Consider the following 14218-nt stretch of genomic DNA (forward strand, 5'->3'; position numbering starts at 1 on the left):
ACGACTATAAACAGATGAGGAAAATATAAACATAGATTATTAAATAGATATGTACGACTATAAACATAGATTATTAAATAGATATGTACGACTATAAACAGATGAGGAAAATATAAACATAAATTATTAAATAGATATGTACGACTATAAACATAGATTATTAAATAGATATGTACGACTATAAACAGATGAGGAAAATATAAACATAGATTATTAAATAGATATGTACGACTATAAACATAGATTATTAAATAGATATGTACAACTATAAACATAGATTATTAAATAGATATGTACGACTATAAACAGATGAGGAAAATATAAACATAGATTATTAAATAGATATGTACGACTATAAACAGATGTGGAGAATATAAACATAGATTATTAAATAGATATGTACGACTATAAAAAGATGAGGAGAATATAAACATGGATTATTAAATAGATATGTACGACTATAAACAGAGATTATTAAATAGATATGTACGACTATAAACAGATGAGGAAAATATAAACATAGATTATTAAATAGATATGTATGACTATAAACATAGATTATTAAATAGATATGTACAACTATAAACATAGATTATTAAATAGATATGTACGACTATAAACAGATGAGGAAAATATAAACATAGATTATTAAATAGATATGTACGACTATAAACAAATGTGGAGAATATAAACATAGATTATTAAATAGATATGTACGACTATAAACATAGATTATTAAATAGATATGTACGACTATAAACATAGATTATTAAATAGATATGTACGACTATAAACAGATGAGGAAAATATAAACATAGATTATTAAATAGATATGTACGACTATAAACATAGATTATTAAATAGATATGTACGACTATAAACATAGATTATTAAATAGATATGTACGACTATAAATAGTCGAGGAAAATATAAACATAGATTATTAAATAGATATGTACGACAGATGAGGAGAATATAAAGATAGATTATTAAATAGATATGTACGACTATAAACAGGGATTATTAAATAGATATGTACGACTATAAACAGACGAGGAGAATATAAACATAGATTATTAAATAGATATGTACGACTATAAACAGACGAGGAGAATATAAACATAGATTATTAAACAGATATTTACGACTATAAACAGATGAGGAGAATATAAACATAGATTATTAAACAGATATTTACGACTATAAACAGATGAGGAGAATATAAACATAGATTATTAAATAGATATGTACGACTATAAACATAGATTATTAAATAGATATGTACGACTATAAACATAGATTATTAAATAGATATGTACAACTATAAACAGATGGGGAGAATATAAACATAGATTATTAGATAGATATGTACGACTATAAACAGATGAGGAGAATATAAACATAGATTATTAAATAGATATGTACGACTATAAACATAGATTATTAAATAGATATGTATGACTATAAACATAGATTATTAAATAGATATGTACGACTATAAACAGATGAGGAGAATATAAACAGAGATTATTAAATAGATATGTATGACTATAAACAGATGAGGAGAATATAAACATAGATTATTAAATAGATATGTACGACTATAAACAGAGATTATTAAATAGATATGTACGACTATAAACAGACGAGGAGAATATAAACATAGATTATTAAATAGATATGTACGACTATAAACAGATGAGGAGAATATAAACATAGATTATTAAATAAATATTTACGACTATAAACAGATGAGGAGAATATAAACATAGATTATTAAATAGATATGTACGACTATAAACATAGATTATTAAATAGATATATACGACTATAAACATAGATTATTAAATAGATATGTACAACTATAAACATAGATTATTAAATAGATATGTACGACTATAAACAGATGAGGAAAATATTAACATAGATTATTAAATAGATATGTACGACTATAAACAGATGTGGAGAATATAAACATAGATTATTAAATAGATATGTACGACTATAAACAGATGAGGAAAATATAAACATAGATGATTAAATAGATATGTATGACTATAAAAGATGAGGATAATATAAACATGGATTATTAAATAGATATGTACGACTATAAACAGAGATTATTAAATAGATATGTACGACTATAAACAGACGAGGAGAATATAAACATAGATTATTAAATAGATATGTACGACTATAAACAGATATGTACGACTATAAACAGATGAGGAGAATATAAACATAGATTATTAAATAGATATTTACGACTATAAACAGATGAGGAGAATATAAACATAGATTATTAAATAGATATGTACGACTATAAACATAGATTATTAAATAGATATGTATGACTATAAACATAGATTATTAAATAGATATGTATGACTATAAACATAGATTATTAAATAGATATGTATGACTATAAACATAGATTATTAAATAGATATGTACGACTATAAACAGATGAGGAGAATATAAACAGAGATTATTAAATAGATATGTACGACTATAAACAGATGAGGAGAATATAAACATAGATTATTAAATAGATATGTACGACTATAAACAGAGATTATTAAATAGATATGTACGACTATAAACAGACGAGGAGAATATAAACATAGATTATTAAAATGATATGTACGACTATAAACAGATGAGGAGAATATAAACATAGATTATTAAATAAATATTTACGACTATAAACAGATGAGGAGAATATAAACATAGATTATTAAATAGATATGTACGACTATAAACATAGATTATTAAATAGATATATACGACTATAAACATAGATTATTAAATAGATATGTACAACTATAAACATAGATTATTAAATAGATATGTACGACTATAAACAGATGAGGAGAATATAAACATAGATTATTAAATAAATATTTACGACTATAAACAGATGAGGAGAATATAAACATAGATTATTAAATAGATATGTACGACTATAAACATAGATTATTAAATAGATATATACGACTATAAACATAGATTATTAAATAGATATGTACAACTATAAACATAGATTATTAAATAGATATGTACGACTATAAACAGATGAGGAAAATATTAACATAGATTATTAAATAGATATGTACGACTATAAACAGATGTGGAGAATATAAACATAGATTATTAAATAGATATGTACGACTATAAACAGATGAGGAAAATATAAACATAGATGATTAAATAGATATGTATGACTATAAAAAGATGAGGATAATATAAACATGGATTATTAAATAGATATGTACGACTATAAACAGAGATTATTAAATAGATATGTACGACTATAAACAGACGAGGAGAATATAAACATAGATTATTAAATAGATATGTACGACTATAAACAGATATGTACGACTATAAACAGATGAGGAGAATATAAACATAGATTATTAAATAGATATTTACGACTATAAACAGATGAGGAGAATATAAACATAGATTATTAAATAGATATGTACGACTATAAACATAGATTATTAAATAGATATGTATGACTATAAACATAGATTATTAAATAGATATGTATGACTATAAACATAGATTATTAAATAGATATGTATGACTATAAACATAGATTATTAAATAGATATGTACGACTATAAACAGATGAGGAGAATATAAACAGAGATTATTAAATAGATATGTACGACTATAAACAGATGAGGAGAATATAAACATAGATTATTAAATAGATATGTACGACTATAAACAGAGATTATTAAATAGATATGTACGACTATAAACAGACGAGGAGAATATAAACATAGATTATTAAAATGATATGTACGACTATAAACAGATGAGGAGAATATAAACATAGATTATTAAATAAATATTTACGACTATAAACAGATGAGGAGAATATAAACATAGATTATTAAATAGATATGTACGACTATAAACATAGATTATTAAATAGATATATACGACTATAAACATAGATTATTAAATAGATATGTACAACTATAAACATAGATTATTAAATAGATATGTACGACTATAAACAGATGAGGAAAATATTAACATAGATTATTAAATAGATATGTACGACTATAAACAGATGTGGAGAATATAAACATAGATTATTAAATAGATATGTACGACTATAAACAGATAAGGAAAATATAAACATAGATGATTAAATAGATATGTATGACTATAAAAAGATGAGGAGAATATAAACATGGATTATTAAATAGATATGTACGACTATAAACAGAGATTATTAAATAGATATGTACGACTATAAACAGACGAGGAGAATATAAACATAGATTATTAAATAGATATGTACGACTATAAACATAGATTATTAAATAGATATGTACAGCTATAAACATAGATTATTAAATAGATATGTACGACTATAAACATAGATTATTAAATAGATATATACGACTATAAACATAGATTATTAAATAGATATGTACGACTATAAACAGATGAGGAGAATATAAACATAGATTATTAAATAGATATGTACGACTTTAAACATAGATTATTAAATAGATATGTACAACTATAAACATAGATTATTAAATAGATATGTACGACTATAAACAGATGAGGAAAATATAAACATAGATTATTAAATAGATATGTACGACTATAAACATAGATTATTAAATAGATATGTACGACTATAAACATAGATTATTAAATAGATATGTACAACTATAAACATAGATTATTAAATAGATATGTACGACTATAAACAGATGAGGAAAATATAAACATAGATTATTAAATAGATATGTACGACTATAAACAGATGAGGAGAATATAAACATAGATTATTAAATAGATATGTACGACTATAAACAGATGTGGAGAATATAAACATAGATTATTAAATAGATATGTACGACTATAAACAGATGAGGAGAATATAAACATAGATTATTAAATAGATATGTACGACTATAAACAGATGAGGAGAATATAAACATAGATGATTAAATAGATATGTATGACTATAAAAAGATGAGGAGAATATAAACATGGATTATTAAATAGATATGTACGACTATAAACAGAGATTATTAAATAGATATGTACGACTATAAACAGAGGGCGGGACGTAGCCTAGTGGTGAAGCGCTCGCCTGATTTACGATCAGTCCCTGTCGGTGGGTCCATAGTGCTATTTTTGTTCTAGCCAGTGCACCATGAATGGTATATCAAAGGGCGTGGTATGTGCTATCCTGTCTGGGATAGTGCATATAAAAGATTCTATGCTACTAATGGAGAAACTGTAGTGGGATTCCTCTCTAAAACTATATGTCAAAATTACCATATGTTTGACATCCAGTAGACGATGATAAATAAATCAATGTGTTCTGGTGGTGTTGTTAAACAAAACATACTTGAACTATAAAAAGCAGTACAGAAAAGGATTAAATAAAGTTCGATTAATTCCGGTCTATTCCGCCATACATCGGCTTAGTTCGGATGTTTTTTTAATGGAATCGTGAATCACACTGGCACCACATCCCAGTTTAATCCGCAATGTTACTGTTGTTTACACGTTCTGACTTCACTATCATGTTTCACCAAGCGGTGAATCTTCCAACAACCCTACTGTTGCTGCGGCGCCAGTCCGATACAAACAAACCGCATGCGTGTTACCTCCGTTTCAAAAAGTAGTTTTGCTGTTGCAAAGATGTCGTCTGCCAGCCAAGAACTTCGGTGTGCGTTCCTCCTCTTTCTTGTAGTACCATCTTTCCATTTCTCTCAAACTACTCTCTCAAGTGAAATGAAGAATAAAATCGACAGCTTCATGGAACAAATGGTTAAATGTCGCCGCATTCCAGGCGCGATGTTAGCCGTTGTAAACGGTGATGCTACATACGCCACAGGGTATGGTGTCGTCGACGTCGACAGCGGCCGGAAGGTTGATAAGGAGACTCTGTTTAACATCGGTTCTATTAGCAAAATGTTTACATCGGCAATACTGGTGGATATCATGCAGAGAAATAAGAAATCTTTAAATGGAAACACGTAAGTATTATCAGTAATATATTGTTTTGATATATCACAAAAAAATATGTTGGGCCGGTGAAACGATCTCTCTCTCTCTCTCTCTCTCTCTCTCTCTCTCTCTCTCTCTCTCTCTCTCTCTCTCTCTCTCTCTCTCTCTCTCTCTCTCTCTCTCTCTCTGTGTGTGTGTGTGTGTGTGTTTGTATGTGTGTGTGTGCGTGTGATTAACTAGAAGTTAATAATTTATGCCTCTGAAGTACTGGTCATCTTCACGAATTTGCTTGGTAGTCACATACCAGTATTTCAGATGAAGAATATTTTTTCTTACACACCCGTTGGTGAGAACACGATGTGTTATTTATGATTACACATACTTGTTAACACTGTCACGTACGTGTGTTAACAATTTCAAGACATACGACTGGCTGCTTCTAGGTGATGACTAGGTCAACAATGCCCAAATTCGGGCAAAACAGTGGGAAAAATTCGGGAAGTTTTTATCTGGGAAAATTTCGGGCAAATCAACCCCTCCAGCCCCCCTAAATCAAAGAGTCCCCATACGCCCATGACAATGCCATACGTCCAATAAAAAACAGGGAGATGGAAATCGATTACATTGTAACGTATAGTTAATCTGACAATAATGTGTCTGTGACGCGTAAGTCAGCTACAAGTGCAACGGCTGTAAATAACTTTTAGTCAAAAAAGATGTTAAAATTTGCTTTAAAAACCTGGTTTTGGGGGATATATAAGAAATAAAATAATACATTCGTGTCCGTTAGATACCATTTATCTCGCAACTCGTGAGATAAATGGTATCTAACGGCCACTCATGTATTATTATCTATTTAACTACCACTGAATAACGTCCATAACTGAAACAAAATGAAAGGTGTATAACTTTAGCTTTAGGCGACGCCACACGATACGAGTGCCTCATCCTATAATAACCGATTGCATAGCAACGGATGAAATCGTAACGTTTGTCTTATCACATGCGACTATTCTCTTCATGCGACGGCTTTTCGATAGATTCTTCATGATTAGGAGTCTCAAATGAAAGTCTGCGATTTGCTGATAGGGCTAGTAGGTGGACAACGCTAAGAATGAAGGAATTACGACTATTTAACGACACCCCAGCACAACAATACATCGGCTATTGGGTGTCAAACAAGGGTAACTATGTAACTTTATTACCTACCAGGTACAACATAACGAGGGTCATATTTATATCATAACTAAATCGTATGTCCTCCTGGCATTGTTATTTAACGATTGGCTGTTGTAAGAGTACGTTTCTTTCTGATTGGCTGACAGGACATTCCACAGGGGCTACTTTCTTCATTCATACATTTTTACTACGAGTGTAAGCTGATCACGAGCTGTTTACGACATGCCGTAATGACAAATACGTGTTTTTAATTAATTTAATAAAACATTAATTGATTATTAATTATAACTTGTATTACATTATGATGTAGTTGTGACACATCAAACACTTAATTATGAATCTAACGTTCACGACTGATAGAAATCAATACTATACTAGCAGACGACAAAATTGTGTAGAACGCAAATATGGCTTCTAATATTCGAGTAAATAACCTCGTCAAAATTGACGGAAGACTTGTTGGTAGGGTGCTTAGCATTATCCAACCCTGGGAACATTTAATGTCTCTAATGTGCAAAGTGAAATCGAGTGGGTGAAGCAAGTCCTCTATGAATTGATGATCAACATCAACATCAAAATCCTAACGTTAAAACACAGTATAAAGAGCTGTACAACAGAGGTGGAGGCTCCTTCTTTAAGATAAATAGATGTATCAAATATGTATGACCGATGCGAGCACGACACAAGACCACTTCTTTTTTCCTGCATGCCTATAGGAGGACTACCACCCCTAGGACCGGCTTGGTAGAATGAAGCTTGTTCACAACCGCACCGTTTCAATCATTTTGCCAAGTTGAGAAGATATATTTGTTTATATCATGTTTAAGATCTGTGTAAGACAAACAACCCTGACACGAGGCGAATCCAAAGCAGCAGACTTGGCAGCTGTATCTGCCTTTTCATTACCCCTGATGCCAGTATGTCTGGGCACGGTCAGTTGCCGTCTAATACGAATTAAATGGACATACCCTAGTTTTTAAACACTAAGGCATATTTTGACTATTATAGCCGTTTTTTGATAACTGAAATCATACTTTACTTAGATTTTATGGTTTAGATTATCAATTTCCGTACATTCGAAGTGTTTTTGGTCATCCTGGTGTTTTTAACATTACAAAATGCAATTTTCATATTTTTAAAAACGCACGTGCGTCTGAGAAGTAACAGTTATGGAGTCGGGTTTTAGTCTATTTTTAGAGGGTATTTCACCATTTCAAAGTCACAGACTCGTGTTTCACTCAATTGTAACTTTATCCAAATGTGTTACAGGTTTGTAAATTAACTAAACTTAGTGTTAATTTTCACGGGTTGAAACTAGGGTCTGTTCTTTTAATGCTAGAATTAATGCTAAGCGCATTGCAAGTTGACTTTAAAATGAATAGATGATAGACAACTTCACATTATCTTTCCATGCAGTTTCAGAAAGAAGTCAAATTATGCTAGATGAAACGTGGATTACCATTTACATTTAAAAACCAAAACAGAATGCATAATGGAAGCACTCTGGATCACTCTCCAAATAAATGATATAGGCTTTCTGCTGTGGGAAAGGTTAAGCCTTCATTTGTTTATTATGAAGGAAGTGTGAAAAGCACCACGAAAAACTCGATCTTCTTTGCAGATAAGCGGACAATACAAATAAACGTTGTATAGTGCTGCCTGAAGGCGTCATATTTTTATTTTAACTTTTAACAAAATGGCGTCAAACATTTAAACAAAGAATAATATGTTTTTGTGTGACCCAGATTACTGACTGAAAGTCAAAGAATATCGAAGAATGACGTACGACGATAAAGTTTTTACAAAATACTTGTTTCTTCTTTTTACCGAGTGTAACGTGGGATTCGAAACTGGCTGATCTGTTAGGACCGGACTATGCGCTGAACGACGGACTGGATGGACTGTCGCTGTCAACGCTTCGAGATATTGTGTCTCACCGCACCGGCATCGCAACAGCTGACCTCGGAATATATGCTGGCTACCATGACAATCTGACCAGGGAAGAATTCTCAAAGTAAGTTTTCAAAACTTAAGCTACAAAACCATCATCGTATCGAAAATACTAGATGTAGAAAACAAAGTCCAGGAGATGTTTTAAAAATAAATCGGCGATCCCCCAATCCCTAGCTCGAATGCCCTCTGTCCTGTTTATATACAGTTAGCTCCCTTGTGCACTCTGAGTTCGCTTGTTGGTTTTGCACAGATCCATGTTTGAAGGCTAATTATTTGGAATAGGAAGTAAATTCTTAAGCTTAATAATAGCCAAGAGTTTATTTTTTAAAATGACAATTGGTTTTTCACCAGCAATGCAAACAGTTTATCTGTATTGAGACTTGGTATTCATGCACCGGGTTTACCTCGTGACAAAAGTGGACCGCGATCATTTGGGTAATTTTCAAACAAGCTGATTTTGTGAAAAATTTAATTGCTAAACCTTTATTCGAATGAGAGGTTTTGTAAGGTTTGATGAGTAAAGTTTCCATAAATATATGTGTGATATCCGCCAACTCCTGCTTGGGTGTGGTTTGCATGCATGGGTTGGAACATTGTCAAAAATGCACCCAAAACCATGCAGTTGGGGCAGATTATGATGAAAGTAGCACAAACATTAAACTAAAAATATCTTAAATGAGTCTTATTTATAATTATGACCCTTTTTGTAATGTTCTTGAAACTAAAAATATCTGTATCTTTCTTTATTTTTAAACCATAGGTAGGCATTGAGGATGCCAGGGCTGGCATGCATAAAAGTCAACTGAAAATTCACAAATAACTGTCGTCATCTACCTAACATATACTAGTAACCAGGATAAAGTGAGAGGACACTAGAACTACCAAACTGTCTGTTTAACAGTACACAATCACTAAATGAATTAACGTGATTTTATGAGTTTTTATGTTTTCTTAATTAGTAAATTGTACAAGTCCTAATTTATTTATATTAATTTTTAAATTATTTTTGTGTGTGATTCTGTGACTATAACTCTGTAATATTCCAATAAATAATTTTCACTTTTTTTAGGCGTCTAAGACTGCTTCCTGCTAAATATTCTTTCCGTGACCAATTTCTGTATAGCAACGTACTGAGTACTTTGGCAGGTCACGTGGCGGAAAAGCTAACAGGACAACAATGGGAGGATCTTTTGGAAGAGAGACTATGGCAACCTCTGGGCATGACGTCATCGACCGTTTTAGACCAAGCTTTCTTTTTAAAGAATAATATTGCTGCTCCTCATATTTTCAATGTGACCACACACAGACTCGAAGTTCAAGATCATTCTATATACAGGTCTGCTATAGCCTACTTATTACATACATACAATCACAAATATTACATAATATACTCGTATATTTAGATGTAATCATATATAAATACATATTATGACATACATAAATATATATCATATGTGTAAAAAAAATCGCATATACATATAAATACATACGGTACATATACACGTACATACCATTTCACATATTATATCTTTATAATGTATTGTGGAAACTGTCATAGCCAGGGAGAGTGGGCTATAGAGGACACACCCCCTCTATTACAGACATAGTGTGATTGCCCCCCCCCCCCCCCCCAAATGTGGTTGGACCTCCAGTATAAAATCCTGTCTACGCCAATGGATGTGGATCAACTAATTACCACACACACACACACACACACACACACACACACAAACACACAGACAACACACACACACACACACACACACACACACACCTCTGAAGCCTATACTATTAAAAAAAAAAAAAAACATTTTCCGTTGATTGTCACGCAGAATCCACCCTCTTGAACCATCAGGAGCGCTGTGCTCCAATGCTGAAGACCTGGTCAAGTGGTTGCGCCATCTGCTGGGGGTTTATCGATTCGACCCGATCTTCACCACGCCGAGCGGCCCTCGCTTCCTGGAGATGTTCAGAGATCAAGTGCTGTTGAAGGCGACCCGGAGAGAGTATCGTAAAGTACATCCCCCCGTGTTCCCTGTGGACGACGTGCAGGTGGCTTACTGTCTCAGTCTGATGACCAGATATTATAATGGTAAGAGTCACGTACTGTCTCATTTTGATGACCAGATATTATAATGGTAAGAGTCACGTACTGTCTTAGTCTGATGACGAGATATTATAATGGTAAGAGTATTGTCTCAGTCTGATGACGAGATATTATAATGGTAAGAGTCACGTATTGTTTCATTTTGATGACCAGATATTATAATGGTAAGAGTCACGTATTGTCTCATTTTGATGACCAGATATTATAATGGTAAGAGACACGTACTGTCTCAGTCTGATGACCAGATATTTTAATGGTTAGTCACGTATTGTCTCAGTCTGATGACGAGCTATTATAATGGTAAGAGTCACGTATTGTCTCATTTTGATGACCAGATATTATAATGGTACGAGTCACGTATTGTCTCAGTCTGATGACGAGATATTATAATGGTAAGAGTCACGTACTCTCTTTGTCTGATGACGAAGTATTATAATAGTACGAGTCACGTATTGTCTCAGTCTGATGATGAAGTATTATAATGGTAAGAGTCACGTATTGTCTCATTTTGATGACCAGATATTATAATGGTACGAGTCACGTATTGTCTCAGTCTGATGACGAGATATTATAATGGTAAGAGACACGTACTGTCTCAGTCTGACGACGAAGTATTATAATAGTACGGGTCACGTATTGTCTCAATCTGATGACGAGATTTTATAATGGTAAGAGACACATACTACCTTAGTGTCATGACCAGATATTATAACGGTAAGAAATACAAATCTGTAGCAAAGATATATTTATTGGTAAGATAGGGATCAGAAAAATACCTAAAAGCGGCCTTTTAGTTTCAAAGGCCCGTTTGTCCGGTTGAAGAAGATCCTACACTACTATTCCTTGATGTTTTTGTTCCAGGTATAAAGGTGTTCTTCCACGGTGGCGACTTTTACGCGTATTCTTCAATGCTCTGGCTTGTCCCAGGGATTAACACGGGGTTTGTCATCAGCATAAACGGACCTGGGCAAACATTCGAAACAATCACCGCCATGCTCTATTACCTGACCGAATTGTTCAGAGGCTACGGATCCTGGATTAACACCACGACCGCCTGTTCCTTCCCACTGCCATGGGAGGCCCAGGTCGTACGTATGAAACCTCTTCCTCCGAAGAAACCCGTTAACACGCCTCTGACGAAACCCGCCAGCACGTATACGGGTGTTTACGGTAACGGAGTTGTTGGGAATCTGTTTATTGAAGAGACTTCAGATGGCAAGGGGTTGTTCTGCAAGCTGGGAGTGCAACTTCGGGGAAGGCTGAGACCAGACGAGGAGCTTCCAAATGATGGGATGGCCTTGGAAATTGAAGGTCCGATGACCATGGTTAAAGATTTAGACGTTGGAATATATCTGGAGTTTTTGCAACAAAACCAAGATGGCAAATATGACCTGGTGGTCGCCCACTGGCATATCGAGGATCACAATTTCACCAGAGATGCTCTCTTTGATGATGCTCTGACAGACCACTCGAGAAGATTGGCTCTGAAATCGTCAGACACTTGCAGCAGTCGTTCGTGGAATAGTGGACCACGGATTTCTGTCGCCGCCATCACGCTCACGGCGTGGCTGGTTGCGTCTTCATGAAGCAGGTCTGGTGTGAGTTCAGTCAGCCGTTTGTCGCTAACGCTTGCTAGACTGGGTTTTACGCCATATACGTTAAATCGTAGGAGTCCAGTCATAGTTTGCAAACGGCTGACTGAACGTAAGACTGCGTTTAGCGACAGCAGGCATAGCTAATGGTCGCCAACCAAATAACTAATTCCCAATTTAGTCATTCAACTCTGGTTGAACACAGTCCTGGACCGAACAGATAATGCATTTACTAATTCAGGGTCTCCTATATTGAGTGGGACTGAACAAATAGTCTTATTTATAATCATTGCAGGCCTGTAGTGAGGCATTTTGTTGAAATTAATAAGACAATATTTCACCTACTTTTGAGATTCTTATTTTTAGAATTAATGAACTTAATATGTGATTGTTCGATATTTTACTTACTGTCTGAAATTAATTGGTGTCATTCATGATTTGGCCATCCTACGCATTATTTTCACAGAGACCCACATGCACCCTATTTGTAAAGTAAACGGAATTTATGCTAAATGAATAAATTCCGTTTAGTTTAATCATATCGCATTTACTTTACAAATAGGGTGCATGTGTGCGTCGTCTGTGAAAATAATGTTCAGTGGGGATCTGGGGGCAGGCAGGGGCCCGTCTCACCCCCCCCCCCCCCCTCCTTCAACTTTTGCGACAGTCATATTTTTATTTAATTTTTTCATTTTTTACGTTGGAGTATCAGAGGAATCACTTCGGGAACGTTTGTAGCATTCGGCCTCATATCATTGCCCCCCCCCCCCACCCCCCTCCAAATCCATTTTGGATCCACTACTGATGCCTAATAATAAATGGTAACTTGTTTATGATGATCCGTATCATATCTGATACATTTTACTACTTACAGACACGTACGCATACCATACCATATGTTATACCGTATGTTAAAATAGTGTATGGCCAATGCTATATCAGTATTATTGTATACCAATGTCTTTTGATACTAGTCAATATTTGTGTAATTTTTGTTTACATATACTCTATATTATTTGACATATAATGGACTAATTGTTGTTCTCAGGTTTCTCTTCGTGCATATCTATGTATACATGTATGTTTAATATATAAAATGCGGATATGATGAGAATTTGTTTTAATTATTAGCGTTAAATAGAGATTATAATGCAAGCTGCTGTTCTGAACAAATTTGATTAAACGTGTTTGGCAACCACACACACGTGCTCGTATATATATATACACACACCGGCCTCGGTGGTGTCGTGATAGGCCATCGGTCTACAGGCTGGTAGGTACTGGGTTCGAATCCCAGTCGAGGCATGGGATTTTTAATCCAGATACCGACTCCAAACCCTGAGTGAGTGCTCCGCAAGGCTCAATGGGTAGGTGTAAAACACTTGCA

The 14218-nt window shown here is 33.4% G+C and overlaps 1 protein-coding gene across 1 annotated transcript; it reads left to right on the forward strand.

Moving 5' to 3' along the window:
• Positions 1 to 5753: 5753 nt before the first annotated feature.
• LOC121375675 lies at positions 5754 to 14018 on the forward strand. The gene is made up of 5 exons (XM_041503248.1): positions 5754 to 6029; positions 9011 to 9193; positions 10202 to 10468; positions 10965 to 11224; positions 12101 to 14018. Exons 1-5 carry the CDS (start codon positions 5785 to 5787, stop codon positions 12823 to 12825), a joined length of 1680 nt encoding a protein of 559 aa, XP_041359182.1. The 5' UTR covers positions 5754 to 5784; the 3' UTR covers positions 12826 to 14018.
• The last annotated feature ends 200 nt before the right edge of the window (positions 14019 to 14218 follow it).

Source organism: Gigantopelta aegis, chromosome 6 (assembly GCF_016097555.1).
Source record: "Gigantopelta aegis isolate Gae_Host chromosome 6, Gae_host_genome, whole genome shotgun sequence".
In the NCBI taxonomy this organism is placed as follows: domain Eukaryota; kingdom Metazoa; phylum Mollusca; class Gastropoda; order Neomphalida; family Peltospiridae; genus Gigantopelta; species Gigantopelta aegis.

Coding starts and splice junctions, on each gene's coding strand:
- LOC121375675 (XM_041503248.1), top strand. CDS start 5,785: ATGAAGAATAAAATCGACAGCTTCATGGAACAAATGGTTAAATGTCGC. Junction 6,030..9,010: donor AAATCTTTAAATGGAAACAC/GTAAGTATTATC, acceptor CTTTTTACCGAG/TGTAACGTGGGATTCGAAAC. Junction 10,469..10,964: donor CAAGATCATTCTATATACAG/GTCTGCTATAGC, acceptor ATTGTCACGCAG/AATCCACCCTCTTGAACCAT.